Here is a 26,739-nt window from a genome sequence, read left to right as displayed (position 1 = left end):
TGAAAAGCTCCCTTGGGGAAGGGACACAATTACGTTTCTTGTTGTCCGTTTGCTTTACAGTTCTGTATCGGTTTACAGATTTCAACCAAGCTATTTTGATTATAACCTCTAGCCTTCAAGCCCGCTCGCCGGACAGCTCTGCTAAAAGTGCGGTGCATGAAGCAGGAGCCTTGACTTTCACAAAGCTTCCCCTGTCTCCAACATAACAAGGTCACACTAATTGGAGAAGGAAGTGTTGAGGATGTCTTTGGGAAGAAGCGGCAGGGTTAGAGAGTGATAGCAGAGAGGGTCAGATCCTGTTTCTGCTCTGGTTCCCTGTTCTAATCCAGCCTGGTATGTGTTGAGATCAGAGCAGGTCCCTTTCACTGCAGCCATCCGGTGGCTGCGCAGTGGGACTCGCTAAGCCCCCATTTCCTCTACTGTTGCAAATTTGTTGTAGAAAGCGCTGTATGACAGCCTGGTGCAGCCGCACCCCTGGAACCAAGTTCACTGAAAGGAACTTAAAATGATGTGACCCCACAAAAACAGTCCCACAGTCCATTTCAGGTCCTAACCCCTGAGAAACATGGTACTAGACAGCTGTGTGTTCCCCTTGATGTATTTATGTCAGCCGCTTACATAAATACACTGTGACACACATACACGTTCACACTCATACACGTGGGCCTGTGTGTAAATGTGCATGCTCACACAGGCACAGTGACACACACACACACACACACACACACACACACACACACACACAGAGGCATATACACACTGAGGCATATACACACTCATATCATGCTCCCTGTCAGTAATACCCAGAGGATATTATGTCTCTCTCAGCAGACCGGACAGTTGATCAGAGCTGCATGACCACATGGTCACTTTGATGTAAATCACGTAGTGCGGTCACCTTGAAAAGTGCTTGAATTGTAAATATGTGATGAGGAATCTTACTCTGAGATTAATTAGCAGATACACTGATTCATTCACAGCAAGAGAAAAGCATTTCCTTTGTTTACTTCCTTTCTCTTTTTGTAAATTTTATGGTTCTAAGCATGATGTGCACACAAATTGGTTATACTAAATTCATATAACCGTAACAGGTCTAGACCTTGGCCTATTAAAGGAAAGATTCATTTATCTTTTACTGAGAGTCAAATGAGAAGAATACCTGTGTTTAGTAGGTACAGAGTTGGGTCTTCGGTGTGTTTAGTTTAGCACAAAAACTTAAGCCAGGAGGAACTGCTAGTCCAGTGTGACCGAACATGAGAAACGACATCTTTCAACCGCTTCAAAGGTGCGGAATTTAACAGCAAGTGTTTTTTTAACAAAATGCCAGAGATGTCTCTGAAGTCAGGCTAGGAATTTCTGGCACAAGTTCACCTACTTCCAAGGTGCATGTGGAAGGGAAATAGTCTGAAAAGAACTCCAGCTACACAAGTGGCAATTAAGAACATTTCTGTTGGAGACTAATACATTAAAAATGTAGAAATATTGTACATTATGTTAATTTTTTTGCCTTCGACTTGATGCTTTTTTACACATTCAAGTTAGAAAGTATATAATTACGAACGTCAATACGTAAGAATAATTAATGTATTCTCCATATTTATATATTGAGTCAATTTGGGATTGTCATCCCAGTCAGAGATGTGAACTAGTCACGTGACTTGGACTTGCAAACCAATTACCAGAAAAAAATGTTGGTACTGTACATTTTGTGTTACATTTTCAGTTATTATGTAGTGGATATGTTGAAACTTAACGTCTCAAAAAAGCTTTGGTCAACATGTGAATAGGTTTAGGATCAAACACCACTTGGTTAGGGTTTGGAAAAGATCCTGTTTTCAGATTCAAATACAGTCCAGAGTTTTGGAAAGGCAGAAACAAGCTGCTAGAAAACACCCACATTGCTTCCTAAAAAGCTGGTGGAAACACAGCAGTGACTTGTTTAAGAACTACCAATTTTGTTGGTATCAAACAGTGACCTGCAGTGACCTGCAGCTTGGCAGGCGTCACATCCACCTCTCGATGACAAAGTCAGCTCAGATACTATGTCACTGTAGAAACAAGGTTGAAGTTAGTCTCTTGCGCTTCAGCCCCTCTGCAGGCGGAGATCAGAGCTTACTTCAGATTGGATGAATTTGCAACAGACAATTCAATGGGCCTCTTTACAAGGAATGCACCCAAAGAAAATACTGGAGCTATGCTCCAGTATTGAACTGTTTATCACTTTAGAAGTTTTTATATGATACATATGAAACGTGCAAATGTAACATGTATGGTCTGCACAATTGTACAATGTTACCATTTTCTTCTTTTGACTGGGCTGTGACTCAAGTAGACCCAACTTGAAAAAATAAAAAAATGTGTTCAACCCAACTTGGAATTCAACACCTTCCCACAGAACCCAATGATTAAAAAGTATGCTGTTTCCCAGCAAATCAACACTTTCACACTTCACAATTTTCCCAATTCCTAAGATGATCCACTTTGTTTGAACCAACAACATCCAATCAAGTTGCAATGGAAAATCATGAAGAGCTAACAATGCATTGATTTTGTTGGCAACACTACAACACTTTTGGTGGTCCAAAAAAAAAAAAAAAAAAAAAATCGCACTATGCAAAACGTGCCTATCCAAAATTACAGATGGAGTTGTAAACAACTTCCAACAATTTTGGCAAAAAAAAGTAAAGTAAAGTTGAAAAAGTATTCATAGGTTTTGTAAGTTGAACATATTGTACATAGAGCGCATATGTATCATTTAAGACTCAAAACCTAAAGTTTAGGACTTGCGACTTGCCCATCTTGACTTTAAGATTTGCCTGTTTTAACTTGTGACTTGAGTGCACAGACATGAGACTTACTCATAACCCATATCAGTCTGGGTTATAGTTGGTAAAGTACTGTTTTAAAGTAAACTTTTTTCATTAAATCGACTGACTTCTTCATTCCAGGCTTAAGTTATATCCTGCATTGTACAATAATGCTTACACACACACTCACACTCACACCCCAAAACTACAAGCTGTCTACACACAAATCCACACCTCTGTGTAGAACATGGCTCTCACACTGCAAGGGTTAGAAGTTCAGATTTTAACTGGGGCCACCCATGTTAAAATGTATAAACTGGCCCTGCCAGGCAGTCCAAATCCATTAAGGACAGATGTGGATGAAAAGGAGGTGAACTTTTCCAGCCCTGAGAAATATGACTCATGATTATGCTTAACAGGATATAGCGTTTCCCCGCATTACTAATAAATTACACTACCACTCCAACACTTTCCAGGCTTTAGTATTAGCACACATTGTTGTCCCGTCATACCTCTGGACAAACGCTGCTCAGTTGCTCTTGTAATGAACAGAGAGGTGAGTCAACCTTGAACTTTGTCTCATGAATAGCACATAACAAGAGGCTTACAATAACAAGCAGAATGGAGCTTACAAAGAGACAATTGGATGTAATACCATGATAATCTAATCAGTTCACTTGGGAGTAGGGGTTATGGGAAAGTTGACTTGCAGTGTTTATTTACTTCCAAGGTCAAATAAATTAGCGATAGCCGCTACTAGTTTTGTGGGAGGATCCTTGGATTGTAGATTAAATCAACTGTTATGATATCAGTTAATGAACTAATTAAGCCATTTATTATAACCTTGGTGGACGTTGTATCCTGTTAATAAGAGAGTAAGCATGCTATTTGAATCCAAGCTAAACCCATTTAATACCTAGATGGAGAAATATTTAACTCATTTTAAATAACTTAATTAATCAGAATACATTTTGACTTGTAAAAGTGTGTCTGATTATACAGGGAGTATCAAGGACACTTTTGAGTGTGAACTGCTGATAAGGAACGGATGATTAGGAATAAGGATGCTGTGATAATTTTGCATGTTATTGTTATTATCAGAATATGGAGGTCAGGTTTATTTGAGGTGTTTGGCTCCAAGGACAAGATTGATGTGCGCACAACAGGGCAGTGAGTCATTCGGGGTGGAGAGAAAATTTTAAACTCTTTTCATTCGTTGTTTTGAGTCCACCTGATAGCTGAAGTATCTGGAGACGCACACTCGGGTGCATAGGTCAAGGTTCAGGTGTCAGATGTTAAAGCGCTCTGGGCATACTTTTGTCTGGACTTTGAAAAGAAAAATATCAAGTTCGTAAAACAGTTTTGTATTTTCAATTGTGAATCCATTAAAACCGCACTTTTACTTTTTCTCTTATTCATGAAATCATATGGTGCTGGTGACAGTCCCTTGGAGGTTGGTGAGACACATGACAACATATGAACTTTATCATGACTGTAACAAGATAATCTGGCCTCATATCACACATCACTCCCATTCCAAGACACTTTATCAGTTTAAGCCAGAGTCTGAAAACACTACAGCTGTCCCTTTGACCTGTGACAGGCGATCTCACTGCAGGTTAGGATGCTGACTCGGTTCATGTTACTAACAATTGGCATGTGCAAGTTTGTGTGTAGAATCACCAGCAACACCGCTGACACACTGAAACAGCTGAGAACACTATGGATGAGCGACAGCCTCACAGATGGATGTGACAGATAGATAGATATATGGCTGCATGGGTCGCCAGACAGGTGATAGATAGACAGCCAGGCAGATCCATATAAACATAAGTGTAATTAATCAGAGTGGATGCTACAATCATGCATACATAGATGAACAGTGTTTAAGATTTGGGGGGATTTAGTGGCAGCTAGCAGTGAGAATTTCAGTTTGCAACCAGCTGAAACTTCTACCAGTTTTCTTTCAGTGTTCATTGTTCAGGCAGTTTTTCAGTGAGAGCTGCAACACAGTGGCTTCACACTAGACGCGGAAGTGTCCCGATATGTTAAGTGTCGTGCCCATCAGCAGTCATGTGCCTGTTCACAACACAAGCGCATTTCTCCAAGCTGGTCAGCAAGAGATTATGCTTCTCCACTCAAGCATGGGATGCATATTTTATCATTTATCATAATAATATCCTTTATATCATATCAAATATTGTCTTTATACTGCTCAGAATATATTATAAATGTGTTTTTCTGCCAGATTTGCTCGCAGCTTGCAGAAAAAAATAAAGCAGACGTCGCTATTGCTGCAGATCCTGAGCCTGATGCAGAGATCTGGGCTGTGGTATGCCCGGTGGGAAGAGTCCCATTGCTCCACATAGGTGCCAAAAGGAAGCGGGTAGCGCTCCATGGAAAATGCGCTTTACCGTACTTCTGCATCCAGTGTAAACATGGCGTTATCCAAAGACTCTTTTCTTCTCCAAAAAAAACCAGACAAACTGGTAAAAACACTGAATAAAGCAGTGTCACATCACAAATCAGTGTTTTTTAAAAATGTTTTAGTGCTGCTCGGCTTGTCACAGTGGGGCCGCTCGCCCAGCACCTGCTAATGTGTGCTCATCTTATTTCTGATCCAGAAGTTTGAGAGGTTTTTTACCATGGGCTGAGTTATCCACAAAGTTCTCCTCTCCAAAACAAACTGACCCGGTGATTTATAGCCGTAAAAACACCAGATGATTCACGCTACAAATCAGTGTTTCTCCACACTGTTTGGCATATCGGAGACAGGCCGTTCGCCGAGCACCTGCTAATATGTGCTCACCTTTTTTCTCTGATAACTTGAGATCCAGATATTGAGGAGGTTTTAACCTGGAGGTGAATTATTCAGATGTCTGTTCCTCTCTGAAACAAACGGACCTGGTGATTTAAACTGGTAAAAACAAAGCAGTGTTTTCCGCCGTTGCTCGTTGCGGAGGGGCTCTAACCACTGTTGCTGACATGAAAACACAAATGGCTGGCTCTAGAGCCAGTATTTGGTTTGTCTATTCTGGGCTACTGTAGTAACATGGCAGTTCAACATGGCATCTCCGTAGATGAGAACCTGCTTCCTGTGTAGATATAAACGGCTGCTATTCTCATGTTCAGTTGATTATACATTAAAGAAAGCATACTTAATATATTTGATTTCTGCCAATATATCCCCCTAAATCCACACTGAACCTTTAAAGTAAGGGATTACAGTGACTGTAAAGGGTCTCATTTAGTCTTTGTGCGGCAAGTTCAGAGTTGCACCTTTTGTGGTGAATTATAGGTCAGCCGAAGGGTCAATTATCCAACTCTTGGTGAGGATCAACACACTCAGGCATTCCTTTAGAACTGTTTTTCTGCGCTTTAAAAAAATACTGTTTCGACCAGGGGGACAAGGGCGCAGAGGGCAAAGCTTTTGGAAAGAGACGACTATCACGTTTCCAATACATTTCTTCGGAGAACAGAAGAACCGTCGTACCTGTCGCAAGTGTAAAACACAGAGGTGTCAAAAGTGAAACGCGATCAGCATATCTGACAAAGGGGAAACTGCTGTGAGGGATCAGTTCAGAGAGAGAAAGACTGCGTCCCCACAGCAGATGGGAGCTTTATCGTTACGGCCGGAGGGGGAGAGAGCCATAGAAGGGAGATGCGAGACCACAAAAAAGGCTGGAGACGCGGCTGGACTGTGACACATGTCCCACTGTGGAGGGGGATTTTACTCACCTGGCCTTTGGTGTGTCATCATGTTACCAATCCTGTCATGAGCCTCCACCCTGTCCGCCTGCGCTGCATTGTTCAGCACTGCATGCGGACAAGGGAATAAAAGAGAATAGATAATGAAAAAGAGAGGCAGTGGGAGGGAGCCACATTTTGGCCCTTTGTTGGTGCTGTATCTTTTTTTAACACTACTAAAGTGGGGGATAAAGCTGATCAAAGGGGTGCATATGATTGCTCTGGTGGGTGTTGAGGATCATTAGGTGGTAAGGCAGTGAGAGTGAATGGAGTGGGGGGTCTGATGTGTCGTGGATGAGGAAAAAAATGATGCTGCAGATGTAGGCGTTCATCAGTGATATCAAACTTCATCGTGCAGGTCTTGAAAAGACGCACCTGAGGAGTGCTCACTGAATACCACACCTGGTTTTTATATCATCCAATGTCTGTCACCAGCTGTCTCCCAGTTGTATGTAGGACATCAAGAAATTTCATAGCTTTAATGACAACTTTTGTTATCTTTTGCACAATGCAAGAGAAAGGGAGTGTGTGTGTGTGTATGTGTGTGAGGCTCTGAGGGGAAGAGAGTGCGTTAGTCATAACACACCCCAGATGTGCTTAAGCCCAAAATAAGCAATAACTAAAGCCAGTTTTACTGTGTTGAGTCCTATTTACACTGATGTACAGACAAGCCTTCACTTGCACTGTGCTGAAATTGTGCATCCTCAGAATTAAACAGATCAAACAACGGAGGTGAAACACAAGACAGCTGACCAGATACACTGCACAGAAATTTAAACAACTGGAAACCATAATAGACAGAATTTACACAGAGGTGCATATGCTTTGACTTTCAAAGTGACCCTGTTTTGACTGAGGTATTTAAAATATAAACAAACTCTGTAACAAGCCAGGATATAAAAGTAACACTTAGAAACATGAGCTGCTCCAAGCTCTGAGATGACTTACACAGTCCCAAAGACCTCCACGTCAAATACCTTTGTAATGGAGCTGTTTTTCTAAAAGGACCACGCACAGACACACACACACATATATTTGTATGTGTGTGCGCGATAAAGTGGACCTTGGGGTTCTTTACTGGGAGTGAGAGAGCAGTGTGCCAGCCTGCTGGAGGTGCCGCAAGATCAAGAACAGTCCACCCCCAGGTGGTAAAGCTGAGCTTTCAGGGGTGAGAGGTCGCAGACACCGGAGTGGTCACACACGTGTCAGAACATTATTTACAACTGGAGAGGCCCACCTTAGACCACCTACAACTGCTCCTCCACTTCAGTACTGTACATCTGCAGGAGGTGCTGCACCCCCAGTCCACTAGGTGGTAGTAAAGCTCCATTTAAGGCATCTCTTCATCATGACATCCTGACATGGGTAGCTCTGATCACCAAAGAGACAGTATATCTGTTATATGTCTGATACTATAGCCTATAATCAGAAAACCACAGAGACATGAGAGACATTTGCTGTTCAAATGAATCCAGTGTGTGTGGTTGGATACAGCTTCAGATGCATAAGTGGCCATGCATGTGTGTGCATAACTATGTCGTTAATTTGAAACGGTTCCATAACCTTTGGGCTCCTGTTCAAGGTCGCAAAGGACTTCAGTGTGGTTAACAGTATTGGATTAACAGCGTGCTAGTTGTCTTGAGCAGTGAGGTACACATACTAAATTTATTATTCAAATATTTAAAATAGAACAAAACTCTATACGCAATACGAGAGCATCATGCCTCATTGCAGCGCCATGAATATCCCTGATCTGCAACCCGTGATCGTACACAAATACACTCATCCAAGTGCTCTAATTCTATGTTTGGTGAAAAGACAAGCTGTTAATTACTGTAGATGCAAGCTACGGTCACGTGCAGACGATATGATATATAACTTATTTATATGCCAACTGTAACAGAATGGCTCACCTTTAGTTATAACAAATGGCCTATCATTTTTTTTAAGTAGGCTTATAGTTAACTTTTTTTTTTTTTTTTGGTGCTTTGAGCAAGCTGAGGGCTATCTAGTTCCATAATATTCAACTTGGGGCAAAACTCCAATACTCTGCAACTCATAACAAACAACATAATTTGATAAATAGCATTACAGGAAAGAGGAAAAATATGTATTTTTGATTTTAGGGGTATCTGTCTCTCTAAGTAAAGGGTCTAAGTACTCTTCTTCCACTGGTTGCTTGATGCATGTAGAAAACATAGATCATGTGTAACATCTATTTGCAATCCACTTGATCATAACTTAACATATGATACCTAAAACATCTAAAACATGATAATTGTTGTGTCAGTGGTTAAATATCCTACCCCTATAGGCCACTTACAGCCAAACAGAGAGACCACAACATGAAATTCTATGCTATAAATTACCTCCTTGTCCATTTACCTTTAAAGATTATTTTACGTTTACTTCTTTTAAATGCAACCAAAACACACAGACAGAGTTTACCCTGTCCGAATGTACTCTTCCAGACACACAATAGCTTGCAAAAGCAGTTGTGCAGATGAATTTCAGAAGGCCTTGTTACATCAGAAGGTTATATCACATCAGCCACCTATTTAACATGAAATAAGTTACTCCAAATGCATCGGCTCCATATCCCAGAGAGCTGCTAACTTCATCATGAGAAGCCTGAGAGGTTTGCATATTTTCAGAAATGGAAGAATTCCTCTGCTGCTCATAGGATGGAGTTAGGGGGATATACAGTATGTATGAGCATTTTGTCTTCTACAAGCATAGAAATTTGTTATGTCGCCATCTGGTGGTTGTCAGCAAAGTAAAGCGTATTCAGATTCAATGAAACATGAATTTACATTCATCCAGCAACAAACATAAGAGTACAGTTTTTTTGACATTACTATAAATATTTCATTTTTTAAAAACATTTTTTTGTAAATTTGTAAAAATTCAAAGTTTAATTTGATCAGAATTCAAATCTAATAGCTAACGTCATAAAAATTTCGTGGACTTGTCTGTAAGTGACAAAAAAGAGTATCACAGTTGTGCAGTGAGCATTTGTCTGATAAAATACTGAAGTCTCCGAGATAAACACCCACATCCACCTCCAAATCCACACGTACAACACTTACTATTTAACTCTCACTGGTCTCACCTCTGAACAATGATAGGGACGAGCCTCTTGTAAAACCACACCCTGGTTTGTGGATTTCTATTGTGCAGACCCATTGAGATTTAGGGCCCTGACGCACAAAACCACCGGCTGGCTGTCATTAATGGTGGATGAAATATTCAGACCCTTAAGTAAAAGTCCAAAGATTGCACTGTAAAATACTCTGTTACAAGTCCTGCACTGAAAATTTTATTTAAGTAAATGTAAGTACATTCAGGAAAAAGCTCTTAAAGTATTAAAAGTACCCAATGCAGAGTAGATGTACTTAGTTATGTTCCATCAGTGGCTGTCAGTCAATGTTGGGCCGTCGGTGAAAGTATTTTAACCTAGTTTTTGTGGTGGTGTCCAGCACGGTTTGCACAAGTCAGCCCTTGTTGTTTTTTATCGGCTGATTGTTAAATTGGTATCGGCGATGGCAGTGCCCGTCAGTGAATGAAATCATTTTTATTGACAGTTCAGCTCAGAGTATGAGAAGAGATACGGTAGAGAGGAAAGCAAACAAAGGGCTGAAGTCAGGGGGACGTGAACAGAACTGTAGGTGAAGTTATTTTCTAGCCATGGAGGTCTTATGCAGAAATTGGTCTGTGATTATTTATGTTATTGTTTGCGAGCCCATGGTAAATACCAGATATTGTTCTTTGTGTATTAATGTGCTTACCACAATCCATTCTGTCAGTCTTCCGGTTTTCCTATTTGAATGACAAATATAGACTACTTTCACCTGCTGCTATGGAGAGTTATTTCCTCTCATGCAGACCAAGACTGTACAAGCTTGTTGGCTTTTGGCTGTAGTCTTTGTGGTGTTTCAAGGGCAACTTTTCGGCTGAGACACAGGCAGCTTAGTACTGAAAGCTGTAGTGGCCATCAAAAGGAACACAGGAGGTGCATTGCACATTATGCAGCATGTGACCACCGTCACTCTGATAAGGATATTGGAGAGCAAGTGCAGCGGGTTCCTGGGACAAATAAATCTGCATGAAACAATACCACAGCGACAGAGAACAGGAAAAGGAAGCAGACATGAAACAAATACATCACCAGAAGGAAGCAGTAAGGTGTGCCAGAACACTTTAAAGACTATGAAAGACAGAGGCATGCATGACCTGCAACAGTGTTGGCGTTTGGTGTCTTTATTTATTTATGGAGCCGTGTCTGATGTGCTGTCATCACCTCACAGTTTCAACAACCACACATCCTCTGGGTTTGACGACTTCAAGTCTTCAACATATTGTATCAGACTGCAAATTTAGTCCTGCCAACAGCTGATACAGATACAGTATTAAAATTATTTTCCCTCAGGATAATCGTTATTTTTATACCTGACTGTAGTGTTTAGTTTTGAGCTTTTCTCTTGTCTTACACAGATGTGGTAAGGTGACGTATTGTTTTTAAGTTGCACAAGAATAAATAATAAAATAAAAAGCAGATTTTGTAAGGCATTGTCAGAGGTAGAACCAAGTGAATGGACCTCAATTTAGACAGATTTCAACAAAGTTGAACATTTGTAAGCCTCACTAAGCAGTACTGAGTGTACAGTGGTTGTATTGGATTACATCACATTGCACAGGTGTCATCATGTTCACACCTATTTGTATTTATTGTTAATTTTACTTTATGCAAAAAAATGAAACAAATCAATTTCACTGTCATGATGACAGAAATCTTGAGTTATAATTGAGACTAGTGTATAAAATGACTTTAACTGATATAGGGATCCATTGAAAAGACAAAATAAATCGTCACCGGTGAAAGATTTAATATCTTATATGTGATCTCACTCTATGTCTTGGGTCTTTTTCAAAGCACTGAAATTCCTCACAATAATACATTAAGGTCCATACCACCATAATACATTAAGGTCTCAGTTAAGCTCTGTCACAGCCTCTGACACAGTTCACTGTGTCACTGAGGTTAGCTTCATCGATAATCTCTTTTATTCCTGAGTTGCTGGGCCACTAGCTATAACTAAATCTGTAGTAATCCATACAGACAGGTCTACAGGAGCCCTTAATATACATGAGTAGTTGATCCTCTGAGCCATTAGATAATACTTTTCTCCTAACGACTGCCCTGAATGTTTCAGTGTGTACCTCTAACAATCCACTGCCTCACTGCTGCTGATGCTGAGACGCTTATATAATGTCGAAAAATAATCAATATAACGAGAGCATACTGTGAAGGTGACTAGTCATACTTTTGCCATTCGTCACGTGTTTGGACACTCTGTTGGAATTAATCCATCTCGATCACGCCTGTGCATGGAGTCAACTACCTACAGAAGGTCAAGTGAGGTGAGGGTTAAGAGGAGATCTTAACCCTCTCCAAAGAAAATGGAGATGTGACACCAATCAGGGGGTCCTTTTTATAAATGATTTGAGAGCGCTGCTTAGATGCAGATGGATGTTTGACTGAATGATTGACACTCACAAATTGCTGCTACAATTTCCAACAGAAGTCTTGTGTGTTCATGCTTGGGTCACAAGTAGCCTATATGAAATTCCCTTTCAACAGTGAAAAGTAAAAGAAAAGGTGGCAATTAAGGCTGGTGATGCAGCTGATTTGGAGGATAATAAGGATTTTTTTTTACTAAATATGGTCTCATCTTATCTTATTTAACATGAAAAATGAGATAAGAATGAGCTAACTTGCACACCCTGCTGTCTCTCATCTTCACTCCCCGCTGCTAGGAGACTATTTGACCAGAAGGAGAGTGAGCAGCAGCTCTGGAGAGGGACCTTCAGTTAGCTTTACCATCTGTAGCAACTCAAACTCAGTCAGTGCAAACCCCAGCAACAGGGGTCACAGCGAGCTAGTGGCCAGTGGCAGCGCCGGGGCTAACCGGTGTAATGGTAGCAACAGAAAGTTTTCCGATCTGCTGAGGAGTTGGGGTGGTATGAAACCCCTGGGGTTTATGCCAGCTGACTTTGAATTGCTACAGCTGCTAACTGAAGTGAATCCTTATATTCCTTATATTTATTTACATTTTACATTAATTCTGTTTTCTGTATAAATCACAAAAATATGTCAGCAAAAAGCAGGTGGTCATACACCCAGTTTCTGGAACTTTCTTGAACCTGTGATGTAGACATGATGGGGTCATAGCACAACCAGCACTTGACATTGTAACATCCTATGGACATCTGGTGTAATTCTGCCCTCCTAGTGTCAGATTGTGACAGATATCTTGGGATCCCTGCCTAAGTACACCTGGGGCCACTTTAGATCTCTGCAAATTTTGACTTCATCTCCCAAAGTCATGAGCTATTCTTAAATGGTACCGCACGCTGTTCTGTAACCTCATCCCTGTTTGCACTACTAAACCTCTTGACATGCAGAGAAATACACTCACTTAGACAACATATTGACCTATTGACTGGGAAGCCAATCTCTGGTGACCAGGAGCGGTGCCTGAGGAAGCTTGGCCTAACTGATGACCTAAAATAAAACGAAAATGTCATCACTCCCCAAAGGAAGCAACAAGGGCTACAACAAGCACCACTTTAGTTTTTCAGAGGCCTGTCTTCCCCCTGACAGGATCTGACAAAAACATTGACCTAATTGGGTAAAGTGGACTGAACTGAGGAAAAAAACAGCATCAACAAACTTTGCTGGTCAATGTGATAGGAATCTTTGGCATGAATGCAGTGGTTCAAGACATCCTTTGTAAATCCTGTAACAGTCACTGGCCAAAAAACAAGACAAGAGGCTTTTGAGCAAAAATCAGAATACAGAAGTCTGAATTATGTTCATACACTGTGTTCATAAAAGCATTTTTTAAGAACCAAAACAGAACTTCAGGATTCCATTACTTGTAAATTCATTACCTTTATCTGTGTTTGGCTTCCCCACCAGATTCTCGTTCATTGTAAGATGTGTGCTGGTGGTCCTACAGAGCCTCTTGAATTTTATTTTGTAGACTACTGCTTGTCTCCAAAACCCCTTAAGGGGAGACTAATTCTCACATACAAGCTTTTGTGCTGAAGCGTATTTTGTGAAATGCATTTGTCCTTTTCACACCTCAGAGGGAGGGAAAGAGGTGACAGACTATCTTGACGGTAATTGGATTGTTGATTGTTGTGGTGGGGGTCACTTCAGGCAAAAGGAGCAAACAGACAGCACTCTGATCTGCTCTTAGAGCCTGACAGAGACAGCTGACATGAGTGTGGGCTAGTGTATGGTCATCTCTTGGTGGTTCTTGAGGACCAACCAGTACTATCATGCTACGTATTTGCGATGAACCATTTTGCAGAACAACTTCTTACATGTCCTCAAGAACCTTGTTGCCAGTGATTCTCACATCCTCACATCCATTCACACATCCTGACCACATCTTCACAGAGACCTGGCTTCATCATAATATCCCGGAGCAAGCACTTGAAGGGCAGAGTGAGTGCTGCACCCTCAGAACATAGGGGCAGTAAGACAAGGGAGGGAGGACTTCACGTGTACATCGATGATGCTTGGTTCTCAAACACTGTTAAAGTAGATCGACAATATCTCTGAGATCAGGGTTTCCCATACATTCATTTATTCGTGTTAGCCCGCCAGAATAGATTGCCCGCCTTATATTGATTTTCTGTTTTTGGAGCTGCGCCTAAAAGTAGAAAATCTCTCTCTCAGTCAGCCTCTGGTACATAGTGTATTCTGGGCATTGGAGGAGCAGGGCGCTAAGTGCATTGAATATGCCTACCTTAATAAACCTGTGTATAGACCTGTGTACCACATTCAGAACATTAATAAAGCAGCAAACAACTATTTGCTATGTAAAGATACAGTAATGGAGTAATGTCGTCCTGAGCAGAGAATGAGAGAATGAAGTCACGCCCCTCTGTGTGCTGTATTCAGAGCTTCTCTGTTTTTTGTTGTGGGAGGGGGTTTTTTTGTTGTTTTTTTTCCGAGCTTCTCCCTTTTTTGTTTTTGTTGTGGCCATGTGTGCATGTTACTCCTGTTAGTGTGTATATCTGGCTAGCAAATTACCACCACTATGCACTGCGCTTGTATGGTGGTTACTGCTAAATACACAGTTAGGACCCACGGTGGCAGAATTGCATAGTTGTGGAAACATAATGCAGTGCTCCACAAACCCCCCCCCTTTTTTTTTTTTTTTGCATAAAAGGGACTGCCACTTGCATTTTGTTGTGCAACCCTGTGCTGCAGAATGAGAACAACAGAGCCAAAAATATTATCAAGGACCATCCAGCACATCACCTGTTTGACCTGTTGCCCTCTGGCATGTGCTACAAGTCTATCAGAGCTTGCACCACCATGAACTGCTTCTTTCCCTGGGCCATCAGAAATATAAACAGCAACAAACAGTAAGCAGTAAATAACTCACTACCCCTACACATGTCCCTGTGCAATAATCTACCTCGCTATTCTTTTACCCTTTGATCTTGGCACTGTTATTATTTTACATTTGCACTGTTACCCTCCTTCTGTACATACTTCTCTGGGATCCATTTCAGATATCTGATGGAGTATACAGCATCACTGAAAGCTCTTTTTGTTTTCGCTACATAAAGCAAACAGTTAAGCCTTGTATCCATGATCTTAAATGCCCTCCCCAATGGATCAGCTGGTCATCACAATACTGTAGTTTGACACAGCAAATGATTGAACAAGGCTTCAATGACAACACAGAAAACAAATAAACAGAAAAGCAAAATAATACATGCCTCACTGCATGTCAGAATTCATTTAAGTGTAGCTAACTGGTTGGAAACTAGTGTGTGTTGATAGGTCTGTTTCCCTTGCAAGTGCACTGACCCAGAAGTTATCCTCCTCTCGCTAGATGGTATCCAGACTGAATCTTCACAGAGAAAGCCTGTTTTATAAGTCGCTGCATTTTTGGGCCTCCTTTGAAGGTGCTGTGAAAGTCGAACAAAATGACCAGATTTTAACGCACAAAACGAAAATTGAGGGCAAGGGGGGGGGGGGGGGGGCTGCAGCTGTCTGCTCAGTTGTGCATGGGACGATAAACATTGGGAGGCTTTTATCTGAGTGCTTTTCTCAAGATTCATCTTACACAAGGATGAGCAGTGAACATGTTTGATACTGTATTTAAAAGGTTTGGCACTTTTCAAAACCACAATTCTCAAAGCACGCCCTATGTGAAGCGGCAGCAGCTGGACTCAGTCACTTTCTTATGTCCATTGTAATCAGCTATAGCATCTGCTGCTCACATACAATTGTGCTGCTGTATGTAAAATCAACGCTTATAAAAACTACTTTGCACAACACACATTTATCATTATTCATTAGGGGAAGCTGCAACTGTGCGACAGACAATTGGTTTTTCAAAAAATGTTTTCTTTGAAGCACAGTTTCTTTTTTAAAAGTATTTACAAGAGTTTTTTGTTTCCTGAAAATGTCTTTAATATGACCAGACCAGCCTCTTCCCACCTTCCCACACAAACAGCACGCACATCCCCATGCACGCACACACATCACACACTGGCTTGATCGATGCATTATGCCATGTGAGAGCTGTGTGTGATGGGTAGCCAGCAGGGGGATGGGTCAATGTGCTGCTGCTCGCTTCTCTATGAGTCTTTCTCCTTATTCTCATATTCTCTCAAGCACTGGCAGCAGCAGCTCACTGTTGCTGCAGTGTATGAGAGAATCTCCATCTAACTTGGGGATTAGAGAAACAGTCATCAACCATATCCATTTATACTTGGGCGGATTTCTCTCCAGCACTTTTACATGCTGTACGGCTTCTGTGTTTGTGATCCTCTCTTCCAGTCCAATACAGAGGTGCCCTGACGAGGAGAAGGGGCTTCACTCTCTGCATGAGGTAAAGTAACACTTTTTCACTCTCTTTCTGTATATTTTGAAGTTTTATACACGTGTGTAAACCATGATATGTTAAGTTAATATGAAGATCTACCATATAAACCAAACTTTCTAAGAGAAAAAAAAAGCAGTTTTCATTTATTTTTTTAATTATATCTTGGGGTTAGGTGAAGCATTTGCAAGAAAAATCTGTGGTTTTCTTGCTAAAGCAACATTCTTATTGAAGATTTTCTTATACCTATCTATACTATTGATGATACTAGTCGATCATCTTAGAAATTTAGAGATATGAAAATAGCAGAGGACTTTTATTTTGGCAAAACTCAGTTACACCGTGAATTGATGCAGAAAATGCAAAAATAGGTGCACAAACATTTACCAGAATGCAAGAGATAAATATTTGACACTCATAATTTTCTTTTGGAGGACCCACACCCCTAGTTTCCCTCCTCCTAGTTGTCCTCAGCTGAAGCCGTGCATAAACATGCTGCACCAATATTACATCCTTTATATAACATTATGTGTATATATATATATATATATATGTATATATGTATATATATATATATGTATATATGTATATATATATATATATATATATATATATATATATATATATATATATATATATATATATATATATATATATATATATATTTATCATTAGCTATCAAGGATAACTAACTAAAAAGGCAAATCTCCAACAAACACACTTGTTAATTCCAGCTAAACAATGGATAATGCTAAGCAGTACATTCACCAAGAGAATTTCTTTAAGTCATTTTGCAGTTTATTAAAATGGCTTTGAAGTGTTTTCAGTGTATTTTTATATTCAATGAAAAGGTTAATTTGCCAATATTCAATCAGCTTTGCATCACATCAATGTTGGCACTATGTGTTAATGAACAATGGTATACTTCCCTCCATCTTAGCAGTGCCCAGATCTCTCTGCTCATCCCTCAGCTCCAATCCATTTGATGACGCATTTCGCAGTTCGATTTTTGCTGACTCTTGGGTTGTTGCTTGAGCTACACAGAAAAAAAAAAGTATAAAAGCTGATGAGCGGAAGAGCCACACCTTTCTCTTTCAAACTTAGACCACACTGCAATCTAACTGTTAATTATGCTGGGGCGCCTGGTGGCTCATAGAGTGGGCAGAGGCTGTGTCCTCGCCGCCGCAGCGGTGGCGGGTTCGATTCTGGCTTTGGCCATTTGCTGCATGTCGCTCCCCTCTCTCTCCCCTTTCATACTTAACAACTGTCCTACCAATAAAAGGCAAAAATGCCCCCCCCCACCCAGAATATTCTAAACCAAGTTCCTATTTGTTGCTGAAAATGACATTAGAAACAGATTTTTGTGCACTGTTTAGCTGTAATACAAGAATGTGTGAACAGGAAATGGGTGCCATCTTGGTTCCTGTACTGTAAAAGCAGGGGCAGAAAGGGCTTTCTTCATTTTCATTTTTGCTTTCCATGAACACGGACTTAAGAAATCTCTGAAGTAACATGAACACATTCGATGCATCCATCCCAGTTACTATGAAATCCCCAGAGAAGATGTTAAAGAGTGCTTTTCAGCTATACTGTGAACACAGTCACTCTAAATCAGATACGCATTTGATTCACAACACTTTAGCCTTTCATAAAAGACAATGCTTGTTCCAAATGAGGGGAAGTAAGAGGTGATTGAGGGTCTCTCTGACGCACAAGGCTTCACTGTGCACAGTAAGAGCTCTGTGTACTTCAGCCATTGCACTGTATTATAAATATCCATGCTATTCTATTAATTTTTTACACCAGGACAGAAAATGTTGCACTATCAATACAGTTTAGTCAGAGCAACATGCTACGGCATTTCATGTACATGTGTTATGAGTCAGATTCACTTCTACTCTGGTGGATTAAGCTCAGTACCATCAACCAGCTTTGCACTGTGAGTCAACAGCAGATATGATTTATAACATGTTCTCAAACAAAATTATTAATGTGAGACATGATAGATGTTTTTATAGCATCTTCTGTGGCAGAGAGCATTGTGCTGCACTGGCACCCAATTCCTCTCTATAATGCAGATCAGAGGGTGGCAGGAAGTGGGTTAACATGGGATGATGAACGCTGTTAAAATTGCGTGACTCAACGTGCACTCTTGAGTCCATCACATTAACAAAACATAGAAATCTTCTTATAATCAGTGCTGCAGCTGAGCATTGGCCGCATGGAGTAGCATGTGGAAGTCCTTACAGCCATTTTCATAATCAGAAATGCCTTGAGTTAATCACCTTTTGGATAAATATTTCCCAGTCATGTACAGCACAGCCATCATGGGCACTTTTGACGGATTAAAAACCGTTACACTTCTGGACATCTTGCCTGTCACACTGCCATCCTTTTTTAAATGCAATGTTGCCGTATTAGAGTTGTTGGTGACAAAAATAAACAAATCTATTGTCATTTGTTGGCTCTGTGCTCTAAAAATGCAAATTGTGGCTATCTGTCAAATCACCTCATAAAAAGTCATAAAAAGCCTTTTAGTTCAATAATACTGGTGCAGATCTCACTCTGACCAGAAAGGTTATGGCTGTTCCTTTGCTCTCCTCAAGTCTTCTAATTAATATTTAGCTGACTTGTTTTACAGTTTGCAAGGTTTAATGATTGAAATTATAAAAGAACAGATTGTCATAATTCCACAATTCTATATGTTATAAGACCTGTAAATTATTTTAAAATAAAGTCATAAATCTGTCATGACAAGTTAGTGGATAAGGTGAACTAGCTGACTTTTTGAGGCATTTCACCCCGAAAAGTGTGAAGCAGAAACAGTTTAAAGTTCTTGAAGCAAGAATGAGTTTTGTTTCTATGTGTAAGGCTCAAGCGGTCACCTCCAGCACAGAAAAATACCAGCCCATTTTCACTCCAAACTCACCAAATAGCCCGACTCTGCCAGAGCTTTCAGCGTATAAGGGTGACGCAAAAAGCCACCTTCTGTGTCCAACCAGAATGTGGCTTTTGGCGTCAGATGAAAATGTACTCGCACAGATCTGTTGGCAATGCTGTCATGTGCTGAAGGATGGCCAGATGGCACTTGAGAATATGGCTGGATAGAACCTTTTGATGCACATGAAACAAGAACAGCATCAGGTAATCACGCTGCTGGTAACCACATAATATAAGGAGCGCGTGTGGGAGTCTGGAGTTTGTTTCCTGTGTGCATGTATGTGTTTTTCTCCACACCTTACCATGTGGCTCTTTTGCCTAAACCTAACCATCTGGGACTTTGCCTAATCCCAACCATGCGACAGTCAGCAATGTTGTGTAAACATAAGGACCACACTCCCTCATCCCTCCACATGTGCATTCATTGACATCACGGTAATGGGCTGTGTTATCCCACCATATGCATTTGTTGGAAGTAGACGTGGAAGGTCACTGACAGAGCGACACCATGTGACCAGTTGGGATGACAATGTGTTGAACTACAGCCTTTGCAAAAAAACTGCAGTTCCTCGAATTGCCTTGAGGCTGGCTCCAAAAGTGAATCAGTCCTCATAGAGACTCATGTTAAAATGCCCAATTTTACAGCAGAAATAAACATGCTTACAACTTAGCCATAAAAAAGTTTTGGTCTCTATAATTAATTTCTATAACATTTTTTTTTAACATTAAATAGTCATTTAAAAATAATTTGTCAAATCTTAATCATTGTAAAACTGCATGTGCTTGAGCCTCATGTTTGTTAACTAATCAAGTTTAGAAAGGTGGCGTTTATTGTTATTTTGCAAATCGCTCTGTAGATTCAAAAGAAATCACACTGAAACTGATACTGTGATTTGTTTAAAATAAAATGAAGCAGAATCTAAATATCTCTTAACTTAATTTCCATCTGGTCTGTATGCATGAGGTGCACACGTTCTCTCAGCCACTAAATATCAGCTACGTGCAGTGAATGGCATATGCATGACTTTTGTGCATAGTTTATAGATCTCACCCAGATAAGAAGAGTGTACAAACAAGAAGAGTCAGACTCCTGACTCCTGCCATCCACAGAGCCATGCTGTGAGCGGGGCTAAACAGTGCTCAGATGTATAGATTTCGGGCTTTTAGCACTATTTTGTGTGAAAGTAGTTTGAATGTTTCCCTATACAGCTTGAAAGCCAGATGATGCACAGACTGTATTGTCCAACCAACCAAACAGGCAAACTGACGGCTGGTTTCGACACTAGAAAAGCTCTGATGATTCCTCAGAGCTCACAGATACACTGTCCAGTTTTGTTGGAGTGACACCAAAACCCAACATTTCCTGTTTTAAAATTCAGTGAGTTCACAGTAAAACTTCAAAACATCAGCGGTGAGCTGGGAGGAAATGTGGGGATTTCCTTCAGCACTGTGGTGGAATGTAACTAAGTACATTTACTCAGGTACTGTACTTATTAGTAGTATAATTAGTCAATTAATAAATTAATTAATTGGCATTAAGTCATTTTCTTGTAGTTTTTCTCCTTTTTTAAATGATTTTGAGTTTTATTATGATAAACATTGAAGTCATTTCCCTTTTTCTTTTAAATAGATTTGAATTTTGGAGTCTTTAATTTTTTTTCTGAATAAGTTACTTTGGCAGCTACTTTAAAAAAACTCAGTTGATATCTTTTTTGATTGTTTTTTAAATAGTATTTAGTTTGGGAGACATTTTTTTTCTTCTTCTGAATTGGGTATTCTGGCAATTAATTTTCTTTTTTAATATTTGGATACTTTTACTTTTCATACTTTAAATATATTTTCTTCCTTACGCTTACTTTTACTTAAGTAACATTTTTAATACAGGACTCTTCCTTTTAAAAGTATTTTCACTGTGTGGTTTTAGTACTTTTACTGAATTAAAGGAACTGAATACTTCCTCAGTGCTTCAGGAAAATAGTGAGTGTGTTCAGTACATGAGCACTGATATAATCATAAAAACAAATAAGAAATAATAATTGCTCAACTGTTAGAAGACAGATAGAAAATGCATAATGAATGTAATGTAAACTGATTCAGCTAAACACAATGTTCATGTATAGGAATGTTAACTGAATAAAGACAGTTTTGTAAAGACGCTTTATGCCAACACATCTGATGTTTTTATAGTTTTGCCTCCAGACATTTTACTTTCTGGTCATGATAAGCACTGTTACATAATGTAGAGAGTTTAGTGGGTCAGAGGGATGGGTTTGTGTAAAAGTCAGTAGGACATTCTGTACATGAAAACAGACCTTTCGATTGTGACGCTTTCATGTTTGTGTGTGTGTGTGTGTGTGTGCTTGTGTGCGCGTTGCCTCAGAAATGGACGTGGAACTTGGATTCTATCGGCAGGTGGATGTCCAGGCCCACGCTCACTACATCGTTGCCTTTTTTGTCTTGGTGATCGGAACAGTGGGTGTGACTGGGAACGCTTTGGTCATGTATGCCTTTTTCTGGTAAGTGAAGTGTTGAAAAAATGTGTCTGTCACTGTTAGTCTTTTCTAGCCAAACAGCTGTGCAGGCGAGGTTAATCTAAAATCAACTCATTGTTTACCTGACAACAATTCTTACTTGTAATCTTACTTTTTTTAAAAAATATATATATATTATTTCTTCTATTCACACTGCATCCTTGTTGAACAGCCTTGTTATAGCCTTTGGCTAGAAATTAGTTTGGAAGACCAAATTTATAATTGTTCTATGATTTTACACAAAGCCTTAATTTGTCCATGTTTTCCCACAACATTACCAAGCTTTGAGTTGGGATGCTGATAAACAGATGGAACAAATGAATTTCATGAGTGCCAGTAAAACAACATAAGGAAGTGAAGCATCATAAGGCATACTGCATGATGTCAATGTACAGCTGGCTTATATGCTGCTTGCACAAACACAGCCAGCGCGTTGACTTTGAGTTATTGTAAAACATTTATAAGGGCCCTAATACATATAGCTGTTGTTAAGCACAACTGTTGTTCCTGTACATTAATTTTCAAAATGTCTAAAATAGTTGCTTCTTAAATAGCCATCAGTAATTTATTTAATTCTTACTGGTCGTTTTTTGTTGTTGATGTCAAATGGACCAGATAACAGTTGCCTTAAGTACAGAGCAATAATAATTCTAAAACCTGGAAAAGAGTTAGCATTTTTGTACTGCTGGTTCCCTCGTCTTGAAGTCAATGGGTTCTTTGAGCGGGTTCCTGGCTAGAAGCCCTAAATAAGTTCTGCGGTTAACACAAGCTGAAAAGATCTGACATTTTGCTCTACAACAGAAAATAGGTCAGTAAATACCTCCCTTGTGACTTTTGAAGCTTTTACATATCAGAAAAACAGTGGTGTTTACAAGTGGCTAAATGAGATTACATTGCATCATCACACTGAACACAGCTTTACAGGCTTGTTGTAATAGCAACATCAGAGTCCTGTAATTGTTGTGTAATTTGTTTTTAGCTCAATGTTAGCTTTTATTTCTGGTGATTGCATTTACACTTCAAAAATTATAAAAGTGGTGTTTATTTTTCTGGAAATTTACTGGAAGTTTTTTCTGTAATAATCCAAAATCCAATGCAAAATCCCTTGTGACTTTATAGGGGAAATATTGTTAGGTTGTAATAACCATTTTTCTTATCATGTCTCTAAACTATTAGAAGGTCATTTTAATCCACAGTTAAAATAAAATGCTCTAGTGAAATCTGGAGTTGAGGTTCATCGTCAATAAAACGAAATAGTTCCCAAAATAAACCAACATTATTTGATATTGTAAAAAGCCCCAGTTAGGATTTTTCATTTTTGCACATAAACTGGCCTTATGAGCAAATTCTTGTGAATGCAGGGTTGGCACAGTGCTCCAGTCATGAAAACAGTCATGTTACCTCGCTCAACACAGTAGCTATGGTTTTGCATTGTTTTTGTATTGTTTGTTCACTGGAGGTTTACAAGAAAAACAACATTTCTTGATGAGTTCAACATAACAGAATGAGTATCTGATATGTAAATGTTCATTTGGGGAGTGAAATAATCACTTAAGTAAAAGTTGCAGAATCGTACTCTAACATAGTAAAGTAATTTACTGTGTGACAAGTTAAAAGTCCTGCATTCAAAATTTGACATAAATAGAAGTACAGAGGTACTGTATTATCAACAAAATCTACTTAAGTATCAAAATAAAAAAAACTTACTTTGCAGAGTGGCTTCTTTCAGAGTGTTATATCTATAACAATAATATAATATAATAATATACATAATATTTCATAATAAAACAACTTCAACAGGCCAAAGTTGCAAATATAATAATTAATATATATATATGTAAATGATTGCCTACTTCTACTTCTAGCCAAGCAAACTTAAAGTCAACACAACAGTATGCTCTGCAGTATTTGGGCATTGCGGAGATTTAGAGCACAGAATGTGGGAAACAATGTGTTCTTGCATTAGGAAGCACAGATGTCACAAGCACAGGCAGGAAGGTCTTCACACCAGCCTGCAGGCATTCAATAGCAGGAAACAGCTCAGTGATTTTTCTAACTGTAGTGGATAAATCGATGCATAAATTCAATAATTCAGTCAGCTTCTCCCTTTTTTTTTTTAACATACAGTCAACACTACAATAGCACCCAAAGCACATAAAGAAGGCAAGGAAGCTTAAATAATAGTACTGCAGCTCAGGCTAATCCAATCACCTACTATGTCCCCCTTTATAGGCTGTCCCTATAAATCTCTCATTTTTTTATTCATTTTTTTTTTAAATGTTCTAGAGATTGTGCATGATAATGTGGCCTATACAGCTATTCTCAATTAGTGGGTTGCGGCCCACTGGTGGGCCTTTCAGCACCATTTTGCGGGCTAGTGAGGTACTGTTAAATGGTTAGATAAAATTAGAAAAAAGAAAAAAAAACAACATAGAATTAAAAATTGTTTTAATAATTTACCAAGCTAGTTATTTGAATATCTAAACATGCTCAATAATTTACATAAATAAGAAGCCTCAAATTAAGATGCATGATTTCAATGACCAGTTGTGTTTGAATAGCAACAATCAAAGTGATGCGGGAGACAACCCCTGAGGCAGTAAAATCTCCCAAGCGTGTGGTGCACAAATATATCCATGAATGCATTACGTTCAGATTCATAATCGCAGGCAGCAATGCTGGGCCAAAAACACAGTGTGATGAATCATGTGGTGAAATCCTGTCAAATCAGGAGCTAAAAATTATAGGAAGGCAGTCCTTGGAAATTTCAGACAGCCGGAAGTAAGCCTTATGCTGCAAAAGGTTTAGAACCTCAGGCATAACATGTCTGCCTAGCCTCATTTTTTTCCATCTAAAATGAAGGTAGTGTTCACTGGCTTTCATTACTTGGTGTTAAAACCTGAAGGAAAGGGCTGTGTGAGCTTAGCGTGATGATAGTGTGTCTAATGTTTCTTTTTTATATTGCCAGAAGCAACACTTTGGTATTGAACACACACATTCAACCACCATTCTAACTGACTGATGGCAAAACCTCTTTTTACATGAGACACCTCAGGTGAAAACTGGAACATTTGGTGTATGTACAGTATATATGCGACTGAAGTGGAAATTTCTGGCTCAGAGTTTGACAAAAAAAAACTCATTTTGAGAAAATGGCTTTTAAAGATTTGTATTGTCATATTCAACACAATTTTAGACAAAAAATTAGACACTACAGGTGAAAAAGATAAACATAGATATTACCTTGAAGTGCTTCCAGTTCACCACTTACATAAGACATTTTTTTTTTATTGCAAGTTTTATGAAATGTTACCTTTGGATATAAAAAAAGAGACATTTTATAAGTAATAATGCTCTAATTAATAAAATCCCAGAACAAAAATGACAACTAACGTCCAAATGTCTATTTTTTTCTTTCCACTAGTCTGAAAAACAGCCCAGAATCTCAAAATTGACCATTACATGAAGAAACAATTTAACACTCTGATGTCAATTTCTGCATACATTTTGATTTGAAAGGATGTGAGAAGCAAAATATAGTTGAAATGAATAACTTTACTGTGAATCAAGCATTTATAGCAGTGTCTATATTCTATATACTCTGTGGCTCCTGCTGAGTGCACAGTTTTCCATTGGATGCAGTGGAGGAAAGTGTTAGATAGAGTCCTGCGTCTGACATGTTTTCTGCATTAGGGGCCAACCTCAAGTGACACATGGCTATCTCAGATGTTGCATCACTCGATCTCCACTCCTGTCACACTTTAGTACATGTCCACTCACCTGCATGTAAACACACAAATACACTCCAACTTATCTGCCTGTGGAATGTTAACTCTTTTTGGTCCTTTTACACACTATAAAATCTGACAAGTCGATTTTACTTTTTAAACAAATCTTAGAAACAACGGCATTGAAAAATGTCAGTAAATATAACCATTATTCTTAATTTATGTTAACCTTATATCTAATTGTTAATTTTGTGAAGTCGTTGCAACTTAAAAGACAAGTTTAATTAAATTAATAATTTTAAGTTTAAGCAACTTCAGTTAGCCAAGTTTACTGTGCAATACATCTGTATTCTGCTGGTAGCAAACTAGTGAACTAGTCACTAGTGCAAACTGGAGTAACTTGTCAGTGATGAAGTTAGCAGTTTCTAGTTACCTTGTTCTTTCTAAGTGCAAACACTTAGAAAGAACAAGGTCATTTCAGTTGACATTTTGAAGTTGCAACAACTATACAAAATTAAGTAAATTCAGCAAAATTTCAAGTAGACTTTACACTTACATATGAAGTAAATAAATTAAGATTATAGTTATATTTACTCTTTTTTTTTCAAGTTGATCAGTTTCAAAGATTATTTCAAGTAAGATCAACTGATGAGATTTTAAAATGCAGTCAATGGACAAAATAAGGAGGACAGCGCCCTTAGGCTTAAGTGAGCTGATGTAATTATTGAAATAAATATTTAGGTATGCCATTATATGATCACTGGTCAAAGATTAAGATATCCAGAAAACATATAACAGATAACTCAAACAGATCACACTGATACTTCACACATGAAAGACGTCAAAGGCTGGAATAAATACTTGATATTCTGAATCCTGTATTTACAAAAGGTGGAACCAGATTTTTGTGATTCCAAGAATTCCCTAGTTCACTAATTAAAGTAAATAACCACATACAGGTGTAGCCCTTCCTGCAGCCGGACACTGTGTCTGGGGGCTTGTTTCACTGTATAAAAGGCATTAGCTACAATTTGCAGACTGTTGCCAAAAATCAATCTGAGGTGTGTGC

The 26,739-nt window shown here is 39.1% G+C and overlaps 1 protein-coding gene across 2 annotated transcripts in view; it reads left to right on the top strand.

The window, feature by feature from the left end:
* opn4xa (opsin 4xa) overlaps positions 1–26,739 on the top strand; it is a 41,656-nt gene that overhangs the window by 7,147 nt on the left and 7,770 nt on the right. For both annotated transcript variants that reach the window (XM_042509297.1, XM_042509298.1), the window contains exons 3-4: positions 16,429–16,480; positions 21,792–21,927. In XM_042509297.1, the coding sequence (XP_042365231.1) occupies positions 21,794–21,927 (134 nt within the window). In that variant the 5' untranslated portion in view covers positions 16,429–16,480; positions 21,792–21,793. The remainder of the gene's footprint in view (positions 1–16,428; positions 16,481–21,791; positions 21,928–26,739) is intronic.

The sequence above is a fragment of the Plectropomus leopardus genome, chromosome 20 (assembly GCF_008729295.1).
Source record: "Plectropomus leopardus isolate mb chromosome 20, YSFRI_Pleo_2.0, whole genome shotgun sequence".
Lineage (NCBI taxonomy): Eukaryota > Metazoa > Chordata > Actinopteri > Perciformes > Serranidae > Plectropomus > Plectropomus leopardus.
Note: the sequence above shows the minus strand (reverse complement) of the source record. Positions and strands in the feature narration are given on the sequence as shown.